This window comes from Hippichthys cyanospilos, chromosome 16, assembly GCF_059441005.1.
Source record: "Hippichthys cyanospilos isolate Australia breed blue-spotted pipefish chromosome 16, RoL_Hcya_1.0, whole genome shotgun sequence".
Lineage (NCBI taxonomy): Eukaryota > Metazoa > Chordata > Actinopteri > Syngnathiformes > Syngnathidae > Hippichthys > Hippichthys cyanospilos.
Genome location: NC_142384.1, coordinates 11,653,381 through 11,679,794, shown reverse-complemented (window position 1 = coordinate 11,679,794; position 26,414 = coordinate 11,653,381). Strand labels below are relative to the sequence as shown.

Genomic DNA, 26,414 nt, shown 5'->3' with positions numbered 1-26,414 from the left:
TTTAACTCGCCACAAAGTGTCTCAGAATGCAGAATGTTATCAGTAAAAGTACTTTGATGCTGACGGAAGATTGCCTGTTTTGTGTCCACAGGCTGGGGAGAACTTCCCAGCTCCCACACTAAAGCGGAAAGCTCTTGGGGCGAAACTACACATTCATCTGTCAATGTGGACAACGGTACATCTGCCTGGGGAAAACCAACTGGGGGCCCCACTGGCTGGGGCGATGGCAACCCGGATAACTACAGTAGGGGCAATGCAGCTATGAATGCCGCATCCTGCAAAGCGGGTAAATTGTTCACCAAATGTCACTTTTTTTTTTTTTCTAATAACATGAAGAATTACTGTACTGTGTGATGTTATTGTTCTTGCTGGAGCTTTTTCTCAAGATGAGTCAAGGTCATCAGTATGCGTCTGGCAAAACAGCACGCGTATTTTTTCATGAACCTATCCTGACCCCTAGTGGCAGACAAATACTGTAACACTTTTAACGTGTTTATATCTTTTTAACATGCTGGTGTGTCATTCTCAGGTCCCAAACCTATGCAAGATGGATGGGGAGGCGGAGGTGATGAATTGATCCTCTCAGGGGGTCAGTGGGATGCAGAGGATGGAGACATGTGGAACAGCACTGCCTCCCAAGAGAGCAACTCCTCCACTAACTCTTGGGGAAACGCACCCAAAAAGATCCCACAAAAGGTATGGCGACTTATTTAGAAACGTGTACTTCTGGGTTTTTTTTATTCTATTTTTACTGTGATGTTTTTATCATCCCAGGTCAAAATTCCAGGGAAGCCAGAAGATACCTGGATTATGAATCGTCTTATCAAACAGTTGACCGACATGGGCTTCCCGGTGAGTCATCAGTGTTTCATTTTTAGACCGAAGGATTATTCCGTTTATTAAAACGAATAACCTTTCGAATGAAATTCTCCCATGACATGATCTGTTCTTCAGCGGGATCCGGCCGAGGAGGCTTTAAAGAGCAACAACATGAACCTGGACCAGGCCATGAGTGCCCTACTGGAGAAAAAAACGGAACTGGACAAGCGGGGAATGGGGATGGCCGGCCACGACTATAACAACGGGCTTATCAACAAACCCATGAGCTGCCCTCGACCTCCACTTCTCTCCAAAGAACCCTCCGCGGATCCCCGTTCACCCTTCATGGATAAAGTGAGTCAGTCCGCCACCAAACGCCTTGATTCCAATACTGATACCACCTGCTGACATTTTTCCTCGAGGATATTTCACAGTAGTGTGTCTTTACAATTCTTTGTTTTCCTCATTCACTGCCAGCCTAGTAAAAATCAATGTTTTGATGTTTATAGCTACATTTGAAGACTTAAGTACCAAAAGGGCAATGGTAAAAAGTGAAAATACAGTACTGAAACTTTTGCTCATTTTAAAATCCCATTGAGCCTCCCCGTCGCAGTCATGGTGTCGAAAGCGAAAATGTGAAATGTTAATGTGTAAACGTGTTGTTTGTTCAGCAAATGCAGAGTGGAATGTTTGGTGGTGGAGCAGCACAAGCCCGGGCCATGCCTCAGCCGCCTCCTCAGCCGCCAGTGCCGCCTCTCGGCTCTTCTCAGCCTAGTCTACGCGCTCAAGTGCCTCAGTTTCTCTCCCCTCAGGTAGATGCCCGCAAACAGTTCAAAACGAGCCCCCCACTCTAACACTGTATGTTCACACTTAAATATTTCGATTTTGTTAGATGTTTAATGTTGTGGCGTTGATCCACAGGTTCAAGCACAGCTCTTACAGTTTGCAGCAAAAAATATTGGTCTGAATCCTGCACTTTTAACCTCGCCAATAAATCCTCAACATATGACCCTTCTGAATCAACTCTATCAGCTGCAACTGGTGAGTTTCTTACTGAATCGTCCCAGATTTTCTATATTGCTGGCAATGGGGCGAAACCTTGTAAAGTCTCATTTTGCTGGATTTCACATTTTTTTAAATGGATACTATTGGTCCCTCCACATTTGCTGAAGTTATTTTTCACACTTTGACAAATTGAAAGCGTTGAAAATGGGTTGCTCTCTTCCATGATCCATTGCTAATGGTTGAACATATTTAACGTTTCTGGGTTCTCCTGAAAAGTGATGATTTTGGAGATATAAGAATTCTACCTGATGCCAACAATATATATGTTCCTAAAGAGGGTCTTACCCGTGAATAAAAAAGGAATATTAAACTTACTGTACTGTATTACTTAATTGGATCACCTTTTTTTTTTCATGTAACCTTTGTCAAACATTTGGTGATCATTTAAATCCTCAGGGACAATAAATGGTCCCTCTTATAAATATGTTGAAGCAAATAATACAAAAAATTATTTATTTTTCTTTTGAATATAACTATAGGTATGAGTTTGTTTAAAAAAAAATGTAGTTTTTCTTTTATTCCTGTCCCCAAAACATTTTTTTTTTTCAAGACATGCGCACAAAATATGTAGTATTTTCACCCAAAAGTTTCAAAGTGAAATAAGTGATTAATCTATTACGGCATTTGATATTGTAGGTCAATATTCCAGAGCATCACTGATTTTAGTGCATTTTTTTTTTTTTTTTACCATTGACAGTGTTTTCAAACAATGCACAGCATGAGGGTATTGTTTGTAAACATAATTCGGTGATCAAATAATTATAGACAAAATATTAACGTTTTTCTGCCAAAAATTGTGAGAAGTTAGAAAAGCTTACATTTTCACTATCTTTACCTATGAAATTAAAATTGAGCGTCTGGCTGATTTACAGGCTTACCAGCGTTTACAAATTCAGCAGCAGATGTTACAGGCGCAGCGCAACGTTTCTGGACCCATTCGACAACAAGAGCAGCAAGTAAGTTTTGGGCTCCGTTCCATAAACGTTCGCACGCCGACCGTGTGAATAAATGGTTTAGTGAAGCGAGGACAGAAAGAAAAAACAATGCCACTGCGATTGTTGCAGGTTGCACGTACAATCAATAACATGCAGCAGCAGATCCAACAGCACCAGCGTCAGCTGGCCCAGGCTTTGCTCATGAAGCAGCAACAGCAGCCCCCCCACTCCCACACGGGCCTACATCACGGCGGGACCAAATCCACCCTCGATTCCTTTCCAGGCCACCCCCAGGCTCCGGGCCTCCCTGACCTGCAGACCAAAGAGCCACAGTCTTCTCAAAACACCTACAACCCCTATTCTTCTCTCTGTGAGTGATCCCAGTGCGAATCGCACAAGTCGTTTCTGGCATCAATTGAAATGTGTCGTTCTTCTCAGCCGGACTGAATCCAAACATGAATGTAAACTGCATGGAGGTGGGCATGTCTATGAAGGATCCGCCCCAGCCCCAGTCACGCCTATCACAGTGGACTCACCCCAACTCTATGGAAAGCCTGTCTGGGAGCTCCTCTCCCTTGGAGGCCAATCTGAGCAAACATGGTGAGGAGCAAGTAGACCGGTTAAAGCAAAATGATAAGAACCCAGGAATGAGTCAGCATGTTTTGTTTTTCCACATGTTAGGTACCAACCTGGGGCCCCCTGGCAAGCCTCAGCTGGATGACTCTTACAGCCCCTATAACCTGATGTCCAGCTCGGAGTCTCCCACCAGTCCCCTGGTGCCGCCAGACAGCTGGGGGCAGGGCAAGGGCAGCAGCGACAAGATGGCCAACGGGACAAACATCAACTGGCCGCCAGGTACAAATGTGCATTTCAATTAGGAAACAAAAGGCTGGTATTCGAGCGCAGTGGTTTGCAAATATTTAGCGCTAGAAGTAGCGCGAATCGTTTTTGCGTGGAAAAAATGCCTTCAAGGGTGTGCCATTTATTTATCATTGGAACGACATTTTTCGTGGTATTCCTGGGCGTTTCAAATGATTCAATGAGTCCATACATTCAATCCCAAGTACTTATTTGTATCTCTTTCAGTTTACTTATCAATTACTTTATACATTAAAAAAATAAACTACTTCAGGTACTTTTGTAGGTATTTAAGTAGTAAAGTAACTGATTACTTAAGGCTCTAATTAATTCATCACTTTTGTACTTGAGTAGCTAAAATAATGAATGACTTTAGATCCCTTATCTAAAGTAATCAATTACTTTAGAACTTATTTACCTAAAGTATTGATCACATTATTACCGAAACTGATCAATTGCTTCAGTACTTTTACGTAAGATGATCAATTACGTTTGTTCTTTTATTCATCAATTTAGTAAACAAGTCATCCAATACCTTACTGTGTAATTAATTACCTAATGAATTAATTTTTAATTCTCCAGCAGGCTTTAGACCCTTCAATCACTTGGAAATATATCTAAATAATTGTATAGGATCTGCAGTTTAATGTCAGGACTTAAAAAAAAAGTTGAAAATATGTCTTTGGTATTGCATAAGTTGATCAAAAACTCATGAAAGTTGATTGTATCACAGCAGTGATGCAGGTGGCTCGTCTGCTGGAAAATTGCATTACTAATGACATTGTGCATGCATATGAAATTTAACTAAATAAAGCCATCCAAAATTTTGCTAAAGAGTCAGTATAACATTTCAGCAACAAGTTGCTGCATGTTCTTCTTAATTTGCTCTTTGTAACAAAAAAGTGACCTTAAAAAATGACACGAAAAGACCTTCATTTCGATTTGCTGAAACCTGCAAGAAAGCCAATTAAAATCTCATGTACTTCCTGAAGTGCTTTTATCCTTATGAAATATAAATCATTTGCAAATTTTGTCCTGACGCTTTACAGAGTTCTGCCCAGGCGTGCCCTGGAAGGGTCTCCAGAATATCGACCCAGAGACGGACCCCAACATGACGCCGGGTAGCGTCCCGAGTGGTCCCACAATCAACACTAACATCCAAGATGTCAACCGCTACCTGCTGCGAGACAGAAGTGCAGGTGAGTGACATATTTAGTCCAGCAAAACACTCTGTTACTTTTAATGGTATTCTTTTTTTTTTCGTTTTTTGAATATTACATTTCGATTCCAATATTGCAAGCACTGCTGCTTCCTTATTCATTTGTTGCCCATTTTTCTGCTCTAAACTGCTTCGGCAATCTTTGTTTACATTTTCCTCTGTTCTTAATCCCATTTCTTTTTACATTTTTTCTTTTATTCCATTTTCTCTCTGCTTTATTTTTTGTTTGTGTGTATTTGTTTGTGCGCTGCCATCGGCTCAGGCTCTTCTCCCACCTCATCTCAGAACGAGGCTCTGCCTCCCTCCTCTGATTGGTCAGTCAGTGCCTACACTAGCTCGTTCAGTCTGTCGTCCCCGGATACGGACGAAACAGGTACACGGCTCACCCTGTGTTGCGGCGGGTCAACCGCCGCGAATCCAAACTATCCTTTCCCCTCCCCGTACATTCACTGAAGAGCACCCCCCCAGCCTGCCTGTCGAGTCATTTCACCCGAACAAACCAGGACTCGTTAGAGCTTCCATTCTGACAGCTTGCCCCTCCTGCAGTGCACAACCCCCCCGTGGTGTTGGTGACCCTCCCTCCTACTCGTGCATGGGAATGCAGGACAGCATAACATTATTTTTTTTTCAACTGACATTTAACCAACTGCTCTCTTTGACTGATCAAGGTGCCGTAGTAATACTGGAATTTGCATGAAAACGAATAAGCATTTTGAATACCGTCAAACCACGGAAACGTGCTGTAAATACTGTAAATCGAGCAGCCTCGAGGATATTTTGAGGATATGCAGAACATTGATTTATGCTCCTTCCTTGGGTTCACTCATCCAAATGTTTTTTTTTTTTTTGTCCATCCAGGCAAACTGTCAGAGATGAAGTCCACTTGGTCCCCGGGTCCCATCTCCCACAGTCAGGCCTCTCTTTCCCACGACATGTGGAAAGTTCCGCAGGGACCCCGAAGCAGCTCCGCGGCCCCTTCCCGCCCTCCGCCCGGCCTCACCAACACCAAGCCGTCCTCCACGTGGGGGGGGAACTCTCTGGGTCTGTCCCAAGGCTGGAGCAGCTCTTACACCACGGGTAAGGACACATCTGGTTCTGCGGAAATTAAAGAATATATCTCATTCGAAATGTAATGGCCATATTCCCAGCAATCTTACCATCACTCAAACAGAATTTATCAGTCGCTCCAAAATTTGGCACCTTCTTCAATCTCTGCCCACGCCTATCCCTAATTCTGCCCTTACATACATTTTTTTTTTTCCTCATCTATGGGACTCACATCATCTATCACTCTTGAAATCCTTACTCTCAAGAATCACCCAATCACATCTAAGGAAAATTTAGAGTGTCCAATACACCTGCCATGCATCTTTTAGGAAGCCGGAGAGAACCCACACGGGCTCGGGGAGAACATGCAAACTCCACATAATTCGGGTCCCTTAACTGTGAGGCGGAGGTGCTAACCATTCAACCACTGAGCCACCTTTTTTTATTTTATGGAATTCCTATTTGTTTTAGTATATTGTGTTGGAAAGGACCTCGAGTGGTCTGACGTGTCTGCAAAAACGGATTTTTCTTCTCAGATATTTGCAAAACACATTTTGCCCAGTTTTCAAGTCAAAAATCTATTTGAATTGGCTGAACTTTACATGAATTTAACTCTGATTATCTCACGCGACAGAACGCGCGATGGAAGCATACGAGTGTACCACGGCTCCATTCCGTTCCGATAACTAATCTTCCACTCTCCTCCTGCAGCAGGCACCACGTGGAGTACAGACAGCTCCACCAGGACCAGTAGCTGGTTGGTTCTGAGAAACCTTACTCCACAGGTAAAAAAAAAAAAAAAAAAAGGAGTCCTTCATTCCGCCCGAGCTTGTGAGCACTTGAAGCACGCTTGCGGTTATGGCGCACCGTTGACCTCACCCTCTCTGCGGCAGATTGACGGTTCAACTCTGCGTACACTGTGCATGCAGCACGGCCCGCTCATCACATTCCACCTCAACCTGACACAGGGCAACGCTGTGGTGCGCTACAGCTCCAAGGACGAAGCTGCCAAGGCTCAGAAGTCCCTGCACATGTATGTTTTTGTTGGCTCCGAGGCCATCGGTCCTCAGGAGATTTCAGCCTTTTGGTTTGTGTGCGTCCAGGTGCGTGCTTGGGAACACCACCATCCTGGCAGAGTTTGCCGGAGAAGAGGAAGTCAATCGCTTCTTTGCACAGGGCCAGTCGCTCGGCGGGACGACCAGCTGGCAGGCCACTCCGGGCGCCAATCAGACCAGGATGGGCGGGTCCGGAGCCGCCCACCCCATTGGCCACGCGCCCCACTGGAACAACAACAACAACGGCGGCGGAGGCTCCGGCGGCACAAAGGCGGGCGGGGAGCTGCTGTGGGGCGGCGTGCAGCAGTATTCCAGCCTGTGGGGGCCCCCTAGTGGAGAGGAGGGCCGGGTCATGGGGAGTCCCAGCCCGATCAATACGCTGCTGCCTGGAGACCTGCTGAGCGGGGAGTCCATGTGAGGACAACGGAACAAAAATAAAGATGGAGATAATCAGCGTGGGAGTAAGCATCGAAGGTGAAGGAGGAGGCCGCCCCACCTCATCGCCTTCCTTTGCTCCTTTTTTTTTTTGTCGTTTTTAAGTTGCAGTTCTGCTCGTTGAGCTTTTACACTTGGAGACACAGGAAGATGTCCGATTCATATAAAGAAAAACTCTTTCTACACATGTGAACTCCCCGAGTCAAACGTGGACATGTACCGGCGCGTTGACAAGCTGCCATCTTGAACTCTGCTTAATCCCTCTCTGCCTTTTCCGAGGCAATCATTACTGCACCTCAGAGACCCGTGAGAAGGCGTCATTCCCAAAGTTAAAAAAAAAAAAAATGTCAATCAGAGCGCTGGTTGGACTCAGCACTAATATTGGCCTTAACCTCGATACCGCCCTGCTTCCCTCACTCGTCGCGTAACTCGGCGAAGCAGCAATCGGACCCTTGCACACCCCATTATCTCTGAGCCAGTCAAAGTGGAGCGGAGAGTACATGCTGCTGCGGCCTAACGGAAGCAACCACGGCTCACGGCTTCAAACAGCACAGAGCCCCCCCCAGACACACACACACACAAAACAAAAACGCTCTCAAAGGGAATGATGCAACTCGGTTCGCCTTGTTCAAGCCATTTATTTTTGTAGTGCGCTTTCTTTTTTTTTCCTTGAACCTTTGCTAGTAAGTTTCAAAAACGCTTTTATTAACTCATTCATCGCCGTTGACGACCACAGACGTCAAAGGTCCATTTTAACTGGGCCGGCGGTGAATGAATTGAAACGTGTTCGGATGTTGGGGTTATTTTGGGTCGATGTGACGGACTCACAAAATGAACCACTGCTATTACTGCGGAGTTGTAACGAAGAAAAAAAAAAAACACTTGGATGCACTTCAATTGGCAGTTTAGTCTCTGACTTTTTCACCGCACCTCAAGACAAAATTAAGAAAAGAGGTGCGCCCACCCCCCAGTACCCCTTTGTCACAAAACAACCATTTCAAGCGACGTGCAATATAAGCCACCACAGACTACCGTCCATGGAGAACCACGACCTGCAGCACCCCAGACTCAAACTGCCACTAAATCCCCTCAACCTACTTTGGGTGCGAATGTGTGTATGTGTGAGCTCAGGAGAGTAGCAAGCTTGTCTGTCTGATATTCAAGGACATTCACTAAAAGCACTTCTCAGCAGGCGACAGGTGTGTGCGCGCGTGCGTGTGTGTATGGAGAGAGAAGGCATCAAACCAAAATGAAAGGCGCCTGTCTTGACTTTTTCTTCTTCTGTTCATTTTTGCCCAAACAAAATGAAGTCCATGTGAAAGGCCCGGTCCGTCATAAGCACTTAACAAGAGCATCCCACAGCCACTGTGCCCCGCCCACTCGCACCCTTCAAGGAGAAGCGACACTGACATGGAAATTGACAAGGATGTGAATGTTTTTGCTTGATTCACTCCTTGGGGGCCCAGAATGAACATGGTAGCAAAGTGAATGCAACTGACAGGTTAAAGATGGTGGGAGGGGGCGGCATGGCAACCCGAGATCCCCCGCCCCCCAACTTCTTCGCCCCCCTCCCTTTTTTCTTCTTTTTTTTTTTTAAGGCCTTGTTTCCTGGAGAGGCGCGTTCTACTCGCGTCATTGCCGGCGTGGCCGCTGAGTGCCTGCCTGCTTGCAGGGCGCCGCGCTCTGCAAGCAGACCTCAACCCCCCCCCCACCCCGCCCCCGCCCTCCTCTTCCCCGGGGCCCGGAGCAGCCCGCCTGTATTCAGTGTACTACTACTATTCTACTACTACTACTATTACGACAACTACTGCTGCCCTCAGCAACCTCCACTTCCACTTAAAGATGGAGGCTTTTGTTTTTCCTTATCGCATTACGTTATTGTTGATGTTTGCTGTTACTGTTTCCAATCATTGCCGATTGACGATATCGTGGCTTTATGCAGTGTTCAGCCCCTCACTCCCATCGAAACGGACGACTCGCAAACACATGAGCCCGCTTCCTGTGTCCGTCCAGCGAGGATGTTGGTGTGGGAGGGGGGGGGGGGGGGGGGCTCCCTCAGCATACACACACTGGTGCTTTACGTTTCACCTCTGGGAGCACTCAGTTCCACTTGGAGCCACCTCCACTGAGACGCAGCCTTCCATTTCTATGCAAAGAACAAGGAGGTGTGAACTCGCAGCCATCGCCATCCTCACTTGACCCCCCGTGCCCCTCGCCCACCCCGCCGTCTGCCAAACGTCACCACTCCACTCGCCACCTTTACTACCAAGGCAGCTTCCCGTCAAAATAATGACCACCCGGACAGCGACTCTCGCGCCGGGGAACCTTCTTCAGTCTCGTGCCAACTGACATCCAAATATCACCGTCGCGTGACCACGCCTCTCCGCTGCATGGTGGGAGGAGGAGGCCGTGCTGCTTTTTTTTTTTTTTTTTTAAATCATCAGGAGGAAGCGGTTTTGTCCGAACTGTTTATGGGTCACATCGGGTACATCTCTTTTAAAAACCAAAAAAACAGGATCTTTATCTTTTTTTTTTCATAAACAAAAAAGAAACTAAAAAAAAATGTTTTTAGAACTGTGCACTCCAAATCTGAGATGTGTTTTTCTGCAAGCCGTCACCTCAAAGTAAATTGGGCCTCCAACCTGAGGGTGGCGCCAGCTTCAAACAGGAACACATCTCAAGTTCGGTACCAAGTCTTAATTTTTTTTTTTTTTTTTTCATTTTATGTGTGTTTTTCTCTCTTCCAGAGTCACTTTTTTCAGACTTGTCATTCAACAAAACAATCACTAATGCCTGTGTTGTTCATTTGTTTTTTTGTTTTGTTTTGAGGCGTGTGCGTGCATGTTTACTCCACACTGGACTGGATTCAAGGAACTGGACTCAGAGTGGCAATGGCATACCGGGCCACCAGGGTTTGGGTCAGCGGGGCCCATCCCCACAACAAATCACCCGATTGTGTCAGAGGTCAAACGCCCGCTTCTGATTCCGCCACCCCCTCACCCCTCTTTTTGAAAATGAAAATTTGCAGTACTCTAATGTGACTGGAACGCAGAAAGTTGCGCAATCATTGATCAAAGAGGTCCGTGTTCCAAAAAACAGCAAAGCTTCTCGGGCAACCTCTTTCAATTCTTAGAAAGTCCTACAAGGAGTTATATGAGATTGAAGAAAGGAAAAAAAAATGTATGTTATTGTCTGTCTGAAGCATTTTGGCAATTTTGAAGAGGTTTTATTTCTTTATAGAATTACATGGCTGAAAAAAAAAAAAAACCACAGGGTTCCTTACCCCTTCTCTAAACAAATGCCTGGGTTGATAATGCACATGCTAGTTCATACACATCTCGGGCATCTGTGTATGAGTGGTGTGTGTGTGTGTGTGTGTGTGTGTGTGTGTGCGTGCGTGCGTGCGTGTGTGTGTGTGTGTGTGTGTGTGTGTGGCCCATGTACCCTCCCTAACATTGACAAGATCATTAACATATCAGACAAATACAAAAAATAATGAAAACAAATACTTGAATCAAAAGAAGCGCCAATAATGTAATGTGAACACTTTTTCTAGTTTTTTTTTTGTATGTTTCCAATTCAAGACATGTTGAAAAGAAAGGATCGACTTTGAAAAGGCTAAACAAACACGTGAGTGTGTGCGTCGGGTGGGAATGTTTGCACAAGGCTGCTTGTACCGTACGCGAGTGCGAGCGTGTCGGCCATTTTAATTTGTTTTCTTGTCAAACTCAGTATTGTTGTGATTATAGCCTCTATAGCGTTGCACTGAGTGTCCTCATCCAGCTAAATCGAACGACATGACACAAGTACCGAAGGGGGACAGTTCACGTGTACGTGTTTACTCAAGGACTAAAAAAAAAAAAAGAAGAAAAAAAACAGAATACGTGTGCGTGTGTTGTTTTGTTTTTAATGTCATGTTGATCTACCTTTAGTGGCTTTCATTGTGGACAATAATCCAAGGAAAGTATGGATCGCATTTGAGTATTGCACCATTTTTCTGACGACGAGGTGTCAGAAAAGTTCCGGGACTTGTGTGACACACAAAATCTCTTTTTTTTTTTTTTTTTTTGCCCTACGACGTGGGCCAAATGATTTGCAAAATTTGGTAGTTTCCTGGAACATTCCTGATGCACCTCATTCAAACCTAAAAGAAAAAAAAAAGACAAAAAAAATCACGAAATATGTATAAAAACAAAAAGGACAAAAAAAAAAGTATTTGACAGACCTGTGGCCATAGATGTTTGGGGGGTAGAAGGACTTCTGCTGTCTGAGGTGCCTACTTTATTTGTTTGTTTGTTTTTTTTTTTTTTTGCGCTCTCTTTCACTCATTTCATGACCCACCAGGCCACTGACAGTTTACGAAACACTTTTGTTTCCTTATGGAGTTCCAAAAGAATTAAAACGATGGGAATGTCAGGAGGAAGGAGTTAAAAAAAAAAAAGAAAACAAAAAGAGGACAAATGCTTCCATTTTTCAACACAGAATGAAGATTTCTCGTGTTACTTTAAGAACTCTGGGATCGAACAGTGTTGTTTCGTTCTGTGTTTCTGTTGGACTAACTGAAAGCCTGTATGTTTTATTTTGATCCTATATATTTTTTACTTTATATGAAAAAAAATAAGAATCAAGAAAAAAAAAAAAAAGACAATTGCTCACTATCTTGCACACATGAAAAAGTGGATCTCGTCTCAGGAAGGCCAGGGTTCCAGAGTACCAACTCCACATCATTTTAATGTACATTTTGATGACGAATATTATTACGAATCATCCAAGCACTGAAAGTTATGGATTTGAGGAGGAGGAGCAAATACTTGTCGTTTCTAAATCCGTAGCAGTTACGTAATAACCAAATAATGGACTTTTAAATGAATATGGAGTGCTTTATATTATATATAAAATCTATATATTAAAATCGCTTTACATTTCAAAACAGAAAATGTGGATTGTTTAAAAAAAAAAAAATGACCGTGAATAAGATGCAAAATGCTGTTTAGTTTTTCTTGAGGTCCCATCCTGACTGAATCAGGAGTGTTGTGCATTATTCTCTTATCTTTGTGTGTGTGTGTGTGCGCGCGTGGCTCATGAAAAGGTTTTTTTTTTTTTTTTTGTGGAACATTTTTGGGCACGGCGAGGATGTTTGTGAAAACGAGGAGCTGGTTGTAAAGGAACATGAAACTATGCACAAGTGTCGGCGGAGCGGAGGATGGCGATTTCATAGCCTGCACTGGCGTGGCTGATTTATTGCAGGGGTTTTATTTGGGGGAGGGGGGGTCCATTGTATTGTTGGTTTCGATGTGTTTGTCCCCTGATTCCAATCGACCTAGCGTTACATCGCCATGCTGTGTATTCCTAAAAACCAATGAGCGTCTCACTCTTTAGCACTGTGGGATTCCAGCCTGTCATCCTCAAGGTTTTTATGGGGTTTGCTTTTCTTTTTGGGGGGGGGGTATCAGTGTGTTTGGAGTTAGGGCTGCTTTTGGGGGAAGGGGGGGTACTCAGAAAAAAAAAAATGTCTGTACTGAGATTTAATGATTTTCAAAGTCAGTGGCTTGTAATGTTTTATTTGGATTTTTCTCTGTGTATATCTTTCTCCTCATAGAATGTGATTGTTCAAACGACATGCACCGAAAAACAAATGTTTTCATTAACTATGGAGCTTCTTTCAGATATTAATAAAATAGCAATTTTTTCTCGGCTGTTTAAGAAAAACATGTGCTCTTTTGTTTTGTTGTGTGGGATTTTCCATTTTTGGGTTGAGCCGGTCCAAAACGGGCTGTCGTGTTTCTGCTTGTGTGTGAAATTATTGCTAGTCCTTTTTTTGGTATGAAATTATTGAGACTCAATTTCCCGGGAGGTTTAGATTACTCACTCTAGGCCTGACTAAATCATGCTATAGTGATAACCGATGAGAGAAATGTTATGCAAAGCAACTCAATGGCAATAATCAGTTAAAATAAAAATATTTCCGTATTCTTTAAAAAGACTACTTGAAATCCAAGATTGGCAACATAAAAGGCCCATATTTGAGTTTTAAAATGACTAGATGTCCAAGATCAAATATCAATGAAAAAAATATGAATTATTTCCCTTGCATATTCCTGGTTATGCATTCGCTAATTCACATATTGGTTTATTTATTTAGGAACTGTTTCTATAGTCAGTTGAGGACAAAAAGCGTGCTTTTCAAATGTCTTTATTTTTTACATTTATGAAAATAAAACAATACTTTCAAAAGCATACTTTGGAAGCAAAGGGAAAACACAAACTTAACCACCAGAAAGAAATCTAATAATGGAAATGCAAAAATACTGTACACAGTAAGAAAAACTCGATTTTTTTCTGATCAACAGTCTTTAGGAATAGATCATGTATAATATTATTTACCATATTCCAATATAGAATACAATACATATTCTTGTCATAATATCATGTTTAAATTTCATTGTAGTTTCACATCATATATAGACTTCTCTATGTATTACTGATTTATTAGCATAAAATAGTTTGTGCACAAGTTTCTTACAAACCACCATCTTGCAGCATTTTTGGGGGCATAGAGGAAGTGCACAGAAGTTAGCTGAGGAGCCTGACAAGGTAAAATAATTCTTTGCATTTAAAACATGTTAAAAATGAATTTATGATTGAACCAATGTAATGATGTTATTACTTTTCCTAATCAATGACTAAATTATGTATTTAAATGAACAAAAAGAGAAAAATGTTCTCTTTTTCGATTGACTAGATGCAGGAAAAAACATTGTGGGCCATATGTTAACCGAGAGGCAAAAAACCGCAGAATTACTGTAGGATTTCCACTCAAGTTCTGAGAGCGATTTGTCTGGGGCATGCATAGTAGTTGTCTTGCGTTTGTCTGACGAGTGTGTTTGCGTACAATGGAGAGGTGACCTCGTCCAGGGCTTCCTGCTTGTCCGCAGGGACGTCAGAGATTTGCTGCTTCCTGTCCATTTCCTCATAAATGGGAACAGCAGCTGGCCTGGTGGCGGGGGGACCCCTTTTCTTCACCTAAAACACATTTCGCAGGTTGTTCCACTATAACACAACGAGCGTCCGTTTTGGATTTTTTTTTTGCTTTCTTTGAGCCTACTTACACATTCTCCCATGGAAAGCCACAAGAGCATGATTAAAATGAGACCGGTTGCTGAAAATATGGTCATGAGCAGAGGGGGGTAGCTGGAGAAGCACTGGCATGGCCTACCTGCATCAAAACAAACAAAAAAAGCCACACGTTTATTTTTAAAAAAACTCATCTTTTTTATGTTTGTTAGTATGTTTATTTTCCAAGTGTGATGTGAAGTTCAAAACACCTTTTATAGTGCAGTCTTTTGCAAACTGCCTTGGCCACCTGGGGGCAGTATGATACAGACTTAGTTTACATAAAGACAAGTCACTTCTTTGCAGAGGATAAAGAATGTATGAATAGTATAGCTGCAGTGTATTGTTATGCAGAATATGTTTACCAGGACTATCCATGCTAATAGAAACTACTGGGTCCTACCTACCAATTTTTGTGATGCCACGCAGGTTTGTTTCCCTTCGGCGCCTGATTTTATTTATATTGTTCAGTTCCCTTTTCATGAAATATTTCTTTGTCTATTGCAAAAAAAGACAAAGTTTCATACAGTTTGTACAATCGAAGAAAATGATACGATGCCAAAATGTATGTCGTTGGTAGGTATTGAGGTATTTCATTAAAAAAAAAACAAAAAAAAAACTGATCACCAGCCATTTTATTGTTTTGAGTTGGAAACAAAAGGGGTCATTTTTGTCTGCAATTTGAAGATTTGAAAATATCCTAAGAAAATATTAATGAAATATTAACATATTGACAGCATTTAAACAGTTTTCATCCTTTTTTCCCCATCTCATTTTTGGTGACATTGAACTTAATGATAAAATTATTAGTATTATTTTGTATTTTGTGACATACATGTTATATGTTAGCCTATTTAGTGTTTTGCATGATGTGATAGCATTAAGGTAGCATTAGGCAAAGTTGTGTGGTAGTTTAATATGCACAATATCTCTTTGTTTTGTTTATTTTTTACGTGACAGTACACTGGTAGTGGCAATAAACATTTTGAAGATTTGTTCAGTGTTTCTCCTCGTGAAATAAATTCACCGCCACCATCTAATCCATTGCCAATTTTTGCCAGCAAGGCACATTAAAAAAAGCGAAATCACAAAAATGTCCATAAAATCCAAAATATTTGAGTGATATTTTTCGATATTGTTGAGCATAATCAGAGCTGATCACATAAATTTTGTTTTTAAGCAGTGTTAAGCTTTTTCACACCTCTGTTTTAAAGTCTCACGGAAGTTGCTTCCTTACCTGAGGCGTCGACCAGCAAGAAGACCTGAGTGAGAAAGACACGCTGCGAGCCGTTGTCTCGGTTTTCACACACATACAGCCCCGCGTCGCCTTGCTCCACTTTCGACAGGATCACTCTGACCCGAGAGGAGTTGCGCCCTCCGACCAGCCGCAAACGTCTTTTGTAGTCGGGGTCCAGCCTGACCTCGCCCTCGTCACCGAGAGTCACGGACAGAAGGGTGGTCTGAGCTGGGCCTCTTCGGTGATACAGGTGGAGACTACTCGGGCCGTCGTGGTCTTGTTGAATTGGACATGAGAGCTCCAGAGGCTGCTTCTCTGTCAGTTGCATGAAGCTCACATCTGCACTGACTGCGCACACAGAAAAACACTGAAATGAGCAAAGTTTTGAAACTTAAAAACAAGAGTGATTCTTACCTTTCGATACCTGAAAAGTGACAAGGAGAAACACAATGCCCGTCTTCATGTTAGTCTTCAACATTTGACACTAAAGCTCACAATGAGCCTCCTGCCGTTTCCTGCGCTCACTTTGTTGTTCTTCGCCGCAAAGCAGGAAGAAACATCATAGCCGCAAGCAACTGTTTCTTCTTATGATTGTGCGCGCTTAATATTTTGACGGGGTTTTGCTTTCCGACGAGATTTGGGTTGGTCAAGTGCAAAGATTTTGTTTTCCAGCACCCCCGCCCCAAAAACAAAATAAACCGTCCTTTTCTATGTAAAGGACATTGCCTATCTATCTATCTATCTATCTATCTATCTATCTATCTATCTATCTATCTATCTATCTATCTATCTATCTATCTATCTATCTATCTATCTATCTATCTATCTATCTATCTATCTATTTTATTTTACACCAGAGGTGTGAAATGCATGGCCCTTGGGCCGAAACGGGCCATCTGGGGCAGGGGTGTCAAATTCATTTTTATCGTGGGCCACATATTAGTTATAGAGGGCCATTGTAACTGTGAAGTCAAATCAATTTGAAATATGATTGTTACACGTTTATATATTTTGAAATCAGAGGCTGCTTAAAACTGTTCCACAAAAAAATGTGTAAAAGTTGGTGATAAATTGAGAATTTTGCCTGAAACAAAGTCGTAATTAGCATTTCACGGGCCACATTAAATGATGTGGCGGGCCGGATTTGGCCCCCGGGCTTTGAGTTTGAAACCAGTGATCTAGGGGTTCAATTTGGCCCACGTGCTGAATTTGAAAGTGAAAAAAATAAACAAGATAACAAGGGCATGGGGCGAACATTGGACAATAATAAATCTTATGTATTGAAAATATACACATTTTTCAGTTCTAATACAATCTCTTAAGTGATAGGATAAACTGCAGATTTTTTCTAAAAAATGAAGATGTCCCAAATTTGTCTTGGTTATACCTCATTCAATTTCTCTCATGTAACTATTTAATGATTTTATTAGTCTAAGCTCTCAGACATTGTTTTAGAATACATGTGGCCTCTAAAGTCCCAGTGCAGTGAAGTGGTCTGAAGAGTCTGCATGTGCATGCATGTATGCGCCATTAGAGAATATAGGACTCAGGTGTGCAATCCTGAGGTCACCTGACTGGCAGCCAATAAAAAGGTTTCGGGGTGATTACTCTGCATGCCGGAAGGCTTTTAGTGCAAGAGGGGTTTTTGTGGCGCGGTGCTAGGCAGCGGCCTTCAGCAATGCTACCTTTAGTCCTCGTCCTCTTGTTGTCAGGTGTGACCTGCTCGCTGGCTGGCCGCGGCCTTCCCTTCCTCAACCCGAGTCATCCGGATCACCGCCACAAGGACCCTGAGCACCGGGTGCCGGCGGACCAGCGAAATTCCCTCAACACGGTCCGGGTGACCTGCCACCCGGACTCCTTGGAGATCCGGATCCGAGCCGACCTGTTTGGCTTGGGGGCGCCGATCCACAATTATGAAGTGCGCCTTGGCGTGGGGCCGGACGACGGCCTCTGCGCCGCCGTGCCGTCCTCTGAGCATGAGTACGCTATACATGTGGGCTTGTTGGACTGTGGCACTAAATATTGGGTAAGGTGCATTCAGTGTAACTGTATTTTTTGCCGTCATGAGTTGAACCGGTTTTGAAATCTGTGCCCGGTCTAATCGACATAATCTCATGAAGCCATGACTGTATGCAGGGGTGTAGCCAGAAATTTATTATGGAGTGTCAGAACCCTTCGGTGAGTGGTGACATGCATAGAAAATAATTGTACTTTATCATATAAATAAGTAGGAAAAATACTTTTCATTTTGAAATTTTCACTTGGTGTCTTTTTTTTTTTTTTTTCTGTACCGATTATACAAAATCTAGAGGGCCAGGTGTAATTTGAGAATTTAAATTGGTCTAGTTTATGACCTGGATTTTGAAATCTAGCACCAGTGAAGCTATTTTAGCTGCTGTAATCACTCGGGAAAATTTAGCCTATGGTTTGGCGTCATGGTGACTATTTGGTAGTGTATCGGTCCATGTTTTCACTAGATTACCCTGCGCGTTGAATTATGGGGCATCTTTATGTTAGACTGGAAAAGTGTCCAAATTGGTGAAATCTCAAGCCAACAATTCATTTAAAGTACTGCCCCATCATTTTAAGCATTCTGGCCATAGTTAAATTTTCACAAATGTTTCCTCGCTTTCTATGTTTTCCACTGATGACCTTTCATGTAAATCGCATACAGTTTTAAACTACAATCTGGTACTTGGTTTAAAAAAAAAGGAAAAAAAAATGTATGGTCAAAACCCCATGTTTGACACGTGTCTGAATCATTTCTAGATGATGGACACTTCCTTGGTCTACACCAACCTGCTCATCTACACACCCGCCCAGTCTCCTGACGGCCTGGTCAGAATGGACGGGGCAGTCATTCCCATTGAGTGTCACTATGCAAGGTGAGGATTTTTGGGCCGTGTCAAAACATTTGCATGAAGTGGTTCTAATGTTGTGCTTGTGTTCAGACGCTATAGTTTGTCCAGTTCTTCTATCACACCCACGTGGATCCCCTTCATGTCCACACAGGCTGCAGTAGAATCTTTGGATTTTAAACTCCGAGTTATGACAAGTATGCCGCTTGTTCTAGGATGGTTTTTTTTTGGTCTTTGTCTGCTTCCTTGCATTTCTTTGCAGACGACTGGCAGTATGAAAGGGGCGCCAACGTGTACTACCTGGGGGAGTCGATTTTCATGGAGGCCTCGGTCCGAGTGGGCCATCACGTGGGCCTGCGTGTTTTCCTGAAAAGCTGCGTGGCCACTCTTCGGCCGGACGTCAACTCTTTGCCCAGATACATCTTTATCGAAAATGGGTGAGCTGTATTCATTATGAAGCTTATAAAAGAGCATGACTGGAAGTCAAATTTTGAAAAACATCTGTTTTGTCACTTAAAGCTTGCGGTTAAAAGAGTTCAATGTAGGTCAAGTCTTAAAGAAGATCTGCCCTGTCACTTTGAGCTTGCATCTTAAATTAAAATAATTGGCTGGACTCTAGCTGCTCAAATGGTCACTTCCTGGTTCAAAGATGATGCAGTATCATAACTCCATAAAAGGAAATCTTCAAGTTTTCCATTTTCAGCTGTAACTTTTAGCACCTAAAAGCTTGTCCGTTGCTGTTAAATGAAAGCTCAAGTATTCAAGGCAAGGACCAATCATGGCTCACCTCTTTTTAAGGCTTTTGATCATGTGAAATTTACAAGCTGAGAGGCAAAACAATTTTTAAGGTATCGGTTTTATATGGGGAGAAGAATAATCAAATATATTTGAGTAAACACTCGCGTAACTTCTGAAGATAACCAAAAGAGTATCTCCATAATTTTTGCCAACAAATGGCTTCAGTGTTGAATTAACCAATCAATGCACACCACGCACTTTCATTTATATATGCAGTGTATAATTTTAGAAAGTCCTTGTTCTGCATTCAAGAAGTTGAATATGCATTCTGAATTTATGTATTCTGAATTATTTGCTGTAGTTAATGGCATTACTTTTTTCTTTTTTTTTTAACACATTGTATACATTTCATGAGGTACCTTCATGCTCATTATGTTATGTAGCTTGAAGATATTTGGAATATTTATGAGAAATACTAATATTTTCAATCCCCCTCCCAATTTGTGGTCGCTGTTGTCCGATGACGTCACCTTGAGCCAATAGGTGTTGTAATTTTTTTTCCTCTCCAACTTTGCAACAGGGACCTCCCTCCATTTTTTTTTTTTTTGTCTGTCACCTAACAAGATGACTGCAACCTGCTAGATTTTTGCAACTTCTAGTTCCAAAATGCTTTTCTTTTTTTTTTTTTTCCATGAACAGGTGCTTGTTAGATTCGAAGCTACAGTCTTCAAGATCTCGTTTCCTCACAAGGACACAGGATGACAAGCTGCAATTAATCCTCGATGCCTTCAGGTTTCAGGATGAAGACAAAGGAGAGGTGAGTCTTTGCCTTTTTAGGGAATGTTTGTGCAGTTAATGCTTAAAAATGGCCGTTTTGTGCAGCTTTACATCACGTGCCTCTTGAATGCGGTGCCAGTCCACGATACAGAAGCGCCAAGCAAGGCGTGCACTTTTGTCAACGGGAGGCAAGTGCTTGGTTTGAATTTTGCGGCTACAGTTGCTGTTTTTATTTAATTTTTTCAATTTAACTGTTAACTTTTTTTAATGTACAATAATTTAACTGTTATAGCTTATTTAATGTACAATGTGTTAATGCATTTTACATATTTAATTGAATTGTAATGTCTGAAAGAATTTTAAGCTCATTTAATATGGTAATTTTTGTAGTAAGTTGACCAATTTAGTACTCAAACGTAAAGTAACAAACTTATGGAAAGTTTGCACACTTAAAGGGACAGTGTGTATGATTTAGACAGTTTTTCACTACGGCCAGCAGGAGGTGCTGTGTTGAATTTACCATTATCCATAGCTATACCAAACATGGCCGCCTCCGGAGAAGTGCCACACCTCCATGTAATATAATTTAATAACTAGACCTATGATTATATTTGAAACATCTTGTTTGTCATTGAACGCATCCATTTGCAAGTTTTTGAAATTGCCTTTCTTTTTAAAGGATAAACTGAATCTTGCACACTGTCCCTTTAGTGCAACATTTAGCCTGATGCTAATGCTAGCAAAAAAAAAAATCACCTTTGTCTTTTTTAGGTGGCGCTCAGCTGACGGCAACGACTACCTGTGCGGTTATTGTCAAAGTCAAAACAAAGCGGGGCAAGCTCCCAGTAAGCCTGCCAAGTTTGGACCACGCGCTTTCAGCAAGCCAGCAGAACCACAACCTCATTGGAGCAGAACTCCAACAAGTGGTATGTAAAAATATCCCAACAGCAATTTCGCATGACTTGACTTGTGTTTTTCTTTCAGGGTGGGAACAGCAGGCCAAAGTGGGTCCCATGTTGATTCTGCCCAAGCAGAAAAGTTGGAGTGTTCCCGAAAAGGAGCGTCCTCCGGTGCTCAAAAAGATCAGCAGGCCCGCTCTGTACGGCAGCCAGTGGATGAGCGGCCTCAACAACCAGAAGGGTGAGTTTTGGGCCAACTGAGACCTAATGTGACGCTCATGTTGCTCATCTGCTTTAGACCCAGAGAAGGGACTCCTTCCCGGTCTGTTCTTGGAAGAACTGGATGATGACTTGACCTCTGAAGACTATGACTCCTCAAGTGAAATAGATCTGAAAGGTAAACATGCTTTGTGAGGCGAGCTCTGGTTCTGATGCTCTTTTCTGATGCAGATGAAGAAAGTGAAGTTCCTGAGCCGACGCCCATGGCGCCAAATGGGCGCGGGAACTCCACTGAGCCTGCTGAGATTTTCCCCGGGGTCTCCATCGAGTTCAATGCAACCGATGCGCAGTCGGACAACTCTGTCAAAGGCCCGAAGAAATAAAGCAATTTATAATGAATTCATTTCTTTATTTTTGTTTAAATTGTTTTTTTTCACTCTCTGTGGGGCCGTTATACTTGAACTCAAATTCTGCCTCTACACCTTAAAATATACAGTACAATTTGTTATGCAATAGTGTTAAATTCTTAGTTACATTTGAGTCGGCGACAGATTTTGAACCCTTTCAGTCCCGTTAGGACGAAGCGTCCCACAGCTTTCAAAAAATCTGATATAAGAACGGTAGCAATATGAAATGGCATTCAGCGGTTCGTTACACACCTGTCTCAAGATTCGAATGACTAAGCGACTTCCATACACAAGCCAGTGCTGGGCTGACTGTCAACTAGGTAGGTTGAATTGTGCAATTTCTCATGAATTAACGATTAGTACTGCAGGGGTGTGGCTAGAAACTTCACAATTGCATTCAACAATTTATGCAGAGCTTGTGACATCTACAGCGCTTGAGTAAAATATTGGAATCAGCACTAAATGATGTTTTATAAATAAATTAGTTTCAAATAGTCAGGCTACATTTTAAAAGTAAAACATTCGTTTTTGTCTGTTTGGTAGAAATGCAAAAACGTGTGTGTGTGTGTTTACTTATATATATATATATATATATATATATATATACATATTTTTTTTCATAAATAAAAGTACAATCTCCAGACAGCCCAATTGTAAACATAACCTCAGCAAAGTCCATCAAGCTCAAGCAGGAAACTCAGCCTGAATATAGCATTTTGCAGAGTTTCCCTAATGCCATTTTCTTGAGTTTTCTATTGCATAGTTTCATCTCGTGCACTGATTCACTTGCTGAAAGCCAACTGTGAAGTGACAGCTGATGCCTTTTTGCATTCTGTGATCAGTGGCACATTTATATATCTGAATAAAAGGCAAAATGAGGAAAAAAAAAATCCTGCTTTTACCTTTGTATTTATTTTTCTAGTTGACTTTGCATCCAAGTTATGTACTGTTTTTGTACATTGCTAGTTGAAAAAAAAGATTGGTATTTGTGTACATTTAATGAAACCATGGCGACTGCTGGCATGATATAAACAATGACTTCTGCCGTGTTTTTTTTCGATGTTGTGATTATACAACTGAATATTCATGTCTCTTTAGACATTGTCTTCGGATTAATTGCACATTCTTTACATATGCACTTAATATAAATGACGTGGCAGAGTATCAAAGGGTCAAAGAATATTGCATCCATATATGAGGATGGCCAGAAAGCAAAAATGCGCTTTGTCCACACCGCGTAACTCCGCCCCTGCTCTCGACCTAATTGGAGGACGATTGTCAACCATCCATTGATTTTTCAGCTTGCTTGTCCTCAGCAGCCAATCCCAGCTGACGGGACAGAGGTGGGGTCCAACAATCAGTAGTTAACAGCTTGCAGCTATCTTCCCCAGGTGAAGCTAATTGGTCCCACTAGTTGAGCTGACAGGAAAATGAAGCATGTCAGTCCTGACATGTCCGCAAAGAACACAATGCTGCCGTTTTTCTTTTCATTGCTCCTTTCGTCTTCCCTGGCCATTCGGGCTTTGAAGGACGGACCCATGATCGACAAAGACGGGAGACAGTACAAGTCCCCGGTTGCGCTTGGCGATACCGATGGCATAAGCCAAGTTCAATCCAACGCGCTTTTGCCTCCCGTGCGTGTGACGTGCGCTCCGACCTCGATGATCATCCAGGTGAAGGCGGACGTGTATGGACAGATTGTGTCTCCTGGGGACGTCTTCCTGGGGGAGGACGCGTATTCAGACCTCAGATGCCGGGCTTACCTTGACGCTGACTCTGAACTGCTCATCAAGGCTGGACTTCAGCACTGTGGCACTCGCCTATCAGTAAGTAGTTTATTTTTTATTATTTATTTTTATTTATTATTTAATAATGTTAGATGCTAATTCTTTTTTTGTTTTGATGCCATTTTTTAAAGAATATTCCTGTCATTTTTTGTCAAACAAACGTGAAATGTATATTTTGATACAAAAAAACTGTAGTTCATATTTATCAATATTTTTCACATACAGAACACAACTTTTTTTTATCAAGTTTGCTACCTGCTGTCAACTGATAATGACATTGGTTATTATTTAAGTATATGCAATCACAGCACAGCTTGCGATCACATGATCTCTCAGGAACCAAATGAGCTGTAATTGGTTGTTACCTGAGTTTTGAGCAACTGTGATGTCATTGTCAGTTGCCAGCAAGTGTAAAAAATGTGTTTTGTAAAGGTAGTAATTGTACATGGAAAAATAAGTTATCAGAATTGGTTCTAGACACAATATTAACTTTTTACTGCTGAAAATGTGTAAATAAGTCAAACGTTGCTCGCCAGGTTCACCTAAATGCGGAGCTTGTAATCTTTTTTGGCTTGGGGGTGCTATTCATAGGACTGTCATGTGTTTCCTGCAGTTTATTTGTACTGTAGCGCCAGTAGTGTGAAAACATCCTTCTCCTGTTTTTTGTATCATACTGAACTTGAAAGCGAACCCTTCAGCTTCTTCATTGTAATGGCGAGCCGCAAGACAATATAATTCTTCACTTTTAAGCTCATATAAAAATCAGCACCCAATCTGCTACAAAACTAGTCCACAGGTAATGTTAGTCTATAAAATAGCCACTGTGTAGAAAATAAATATACTTTTTTTTTTTTTAATAATTTTCCGTTTGCAGATTTCAGACAACTCTCTGATCTACTCGAACCAGCTGACCTTCTTGCCTACCGCGAGTCATCATGGCAGCACAAGAAAGACCAAAATTGTCGTCCCTGTGTCCTGTTACTACAAAAAGTAACAACGCAGGCAGTAACCGCCACCTAAACTGTAATGGCATATTTTTCTATCCATGATTTTCCTAAGTTTGTAGTGTGTTTGCAGCAATCAGCCTCAGATTCCGCAGCAGATTTCCGTGTCAAAGACTTCGGCCTTCTCCCTGAGACTCATGTCCGGTGAGTGCGTGTGTGTTATATATTAGAATTTGTGTGTATGTGTGGAAAAAAATTCTATCAAAGGACAGTCAAATTCTTTCTACAAAGCTCAGCCCCACGAGTCTAAAAAGAAGGAAGTCTACCTGTTTTAGCCGTCTTTGCAGGCGGCCATTTTGCTTCTAGACATCGCAGCTGCGAGGGAACAACCAATCACGGCTCAGCTGCTCTGAGTTTGGTCATGTGATGATAGTGAGCTGAGACGTGATGAAGTATTTGGGCTCTGAGAAACTATGTCAATCTCAGTTGACAGTGGGGGGCAAAATCCGTCTGACTTGATGTGCCCTGTAATATTACAATGACATTTTTTCCCCCCATTTTTTTTCATTTGTTTCTTTTTCAGACATTGCAAGAATCTGCTTTTTTTTTTTTTTAAAGTTCAGTATTGCAAGACGCTGGCTTTTCTCAATTTCAGGTTTTTGTTTTATTATTTTTTTTGTAAGAATTTTTCTTCACATTTGTTCTTTTCTTGTTTTAATATTATTTTGAATTTGGCAATTGTTTCACTTAAATTTGACCTGACTCCCCATGTAGCATAATTTACATTTTTACTTCTTTTTGTTGCAAGAATTTTAAGATGGCAAGAGAGCTTTTTCCTCAATCTGTTTTTTTTTTAATCTATCTGTTAGAATTGTGTTTTTTTTTTTTTAATTTGATAATTTTGTGAAAATTTGTATCCCTGTAACAAGGACAATAGAATAAATAACAAAAATAAACAGAATCCTCATTTTAATTTGAATTTGGCAATAGTTTTATTCAAATGTACTCGCCTTCCACTTTACAGCAAGTTTTTTATGAGCGTTTTGAGTTTATTTTATCTCAAAGTTTGTATGTTGTTGTCTGCGTGTATTTAAGTTTCTTTGCTGTGTTGCAGATGACTGGACAAGTCAGAGACTGCTCAATGTCTTCAACCTGGGAGACTCTCTCAACGTGGAGGCGTCCTACACCAATCCCGGTCCAGAAGAAAGACGTCTCTTCATGGACAGCTGCGTAGCCACTCTGAGCCCAGATGCGGCATCGCTGCCCAGATACTTCCTGGTCGGAAACAACGGGTACAACAGAGCGTGTCCATTAGTGTCTCAAGCAGGTCCGCTGACGTCCCGATTGTGTCCACCAGGTGTCTTAGAGACTCAAAACAGCACGGGTCAAGATCCCGCTTCCTTTCCAGAAACAGGCCGGATGTTCTCCAGCTGCAGCTGGATACTTTCCTATTTAACAGGGATGAAAGGAACACGGTGAGAAGTGGCCTCGGGGCCATAGACCGCGGTTTGACGATTCCCACTGTTTTTTTTTCAATTTCCAGCTTTTTCTAACATGCCTGCTGAAAGCCACCGCTGGAAGGCGGAGGAGCAACCCTGTCAACAAAGCGTGCACTCATGTGCATTCCAGGTGACAACGCTTTAAATGGAATGTTATTACTCTATTTGTCAAAACAGAAAATGTCTTTGCATTATTTTGGACTTTTTCTCCATTAGGTGGGAAAATGTAGATGGGAGCCCTGACGTGTGCCGTTGCTGTGACAACTCCTGCAGACATTTTCCACCAAAACATCTCAACCCTGATGGTGAGCCACAAACGGAGCTACTCGAGCATTTCCATGCTGTATTTACGCGATTTTTGTCGCTTTTCAGGTGTCGACTGTGACATTCTGGTCCTAGGTCCTCTTGTGATTTTGACCAAAAGCTAGGCAAGCGACAAAGTGGCCCATCCAATAAAGAGTTCATTTTACAACTATTTGTTTTTGTTTTTATTTCATTCATTG

The 26,414-nt window shown here is 42.1% G+C and overlaps 3 protein-coding genes and 1 pseudogene across 8 annotated transcripts in view; 3 read left to right on the top strand and 1 right to left on the bottom strand.

Annotated features, from left to right (window-relative positions):
• Positions 1–13,142, top strand: part of tnrc6c1 (trinucleotide repeat containing adaptor 6C1) — a 38,090-nt gene extending 24,948 nt beyond the window's left edge. For 2 of the 5 annotated variants that reach the window (XM_088436489.1, XM_088436494.1), the window contains 15 exons: positions 92–286; positions 530–696; positions 775–852; positions 955–1,173; positions 1,491–1,631; positions 1,741–1,860; positions 2,757–2,840; positions 2,949–3,189; positions 3,258–3,674; positions 4,727–4,876; positions 5,159–5,269; positions 5,755–5,973; positions 6,655–6,728; positions 6,837–6,976; positions 7,047–13,142. In XM_088436489.1, the coding sequence (XP_088292615.1) occupies positions 92–286; positions 530–696; positions 775–852; positions 955–1,173; positions 1,491–1,631; positions 1,741–1,860; positions 2,757–2,840; positions 2,949–3,189; positions 3,258–3,674; positions 4,727–4,876; positions 5,159–5,269; positions 5,755–5,973; positions 6,655–6,728; positions 6,837–6,976; positions 7,047–7,416 (2,726 nt within the window). In that variant the 3' untranslated portion in view covers positions 7,417–13,142. The remainder of the gene's footprint in view (positions 1–91; positions 287–529; positions 697–774; positions 853–954; positions 1,174–1,490; positions 1,632–1,740; positions 1,861–2,756; positions 2,841–2,948; positions 3,190–3,257; positions 3,675–4,726; positions 4,877–5,158; positions 5,270–5,754; positions 5,974–6,654; positions 6,729–6,836; positions 6,977–7,046) is intronic. The other 3 variants (XM_088436490.1, XM_088436493.1, XM_088436491.1) reach the window with 3 other exon arrangements.
• Positions 13,143–13,610: 468 nt separating this feature from the next.
• LOC148410593 (uncharacterized) lies at positions 13,611–16,300 on the bottom strand. Of its 2 annotated transcripts, none has more exons than XM_088436495.1 (4): positions 16,198–16,300; positions 15,784–16,131; positions 14,543–14,649; positions 13,611–14,456 (listed from the first exon to the last, which is right to left on the bottom strand). In XM_088436495.1, the coding sequence occupies exons 1-4, from the start codon at positions 16,259–16,261 to the stop codon at positions 14,250–14,252; spliced, it is 726 nt and encodes a 241-aa protein (XP_088292621.1). In that variant the 5' UTR covers positions 16,262–16,300; the 3' UTR covers positions 13,611–14,249. The 2 variants fall into 2 exon arrangements, with proteins under 2 accessions (XP_088292621.1, XP_088292622.1); XM_088436496.1 differs by having other exon boundaries at positions 16,208–16,245.
• Positions 16,301–17,461: 1,161 nt separating this feature from the next.
• Positions 17,462–21,657, top strand: LOC148410592 (zona pellucida sperm-binding protein 3-like). Its single transcript, XM_088436871.1, has 10 exons — positions 17,462–17,809; positions 18,553–18,668; positions 18,735–18,838; positions 18,904–19,078; positions 20,079–20,196; positions 20,262–20,344; positions 20,928–21,082; positions 21,141–21,296; positions 21,354–21,452; positions 21,506–21,657. Exons 1-10 carry the CDS (start codon positions 17,462–17,464, stop codon positions 21,655–21,657), a joined length of 1,506 nt encoding a protein of 501 aa, XP_088292997.1.
• A 1,475-nt stretch (positions 21,658–23,132) lies between these two features.
• Positions 23,133–26,339, top strand: LOC148410591 (zona pellucida sperm-binding protein 3-like; annotated as a pseudogene).
• Positions 26,340–26,414: the final 75 nt, after the last annotated feature.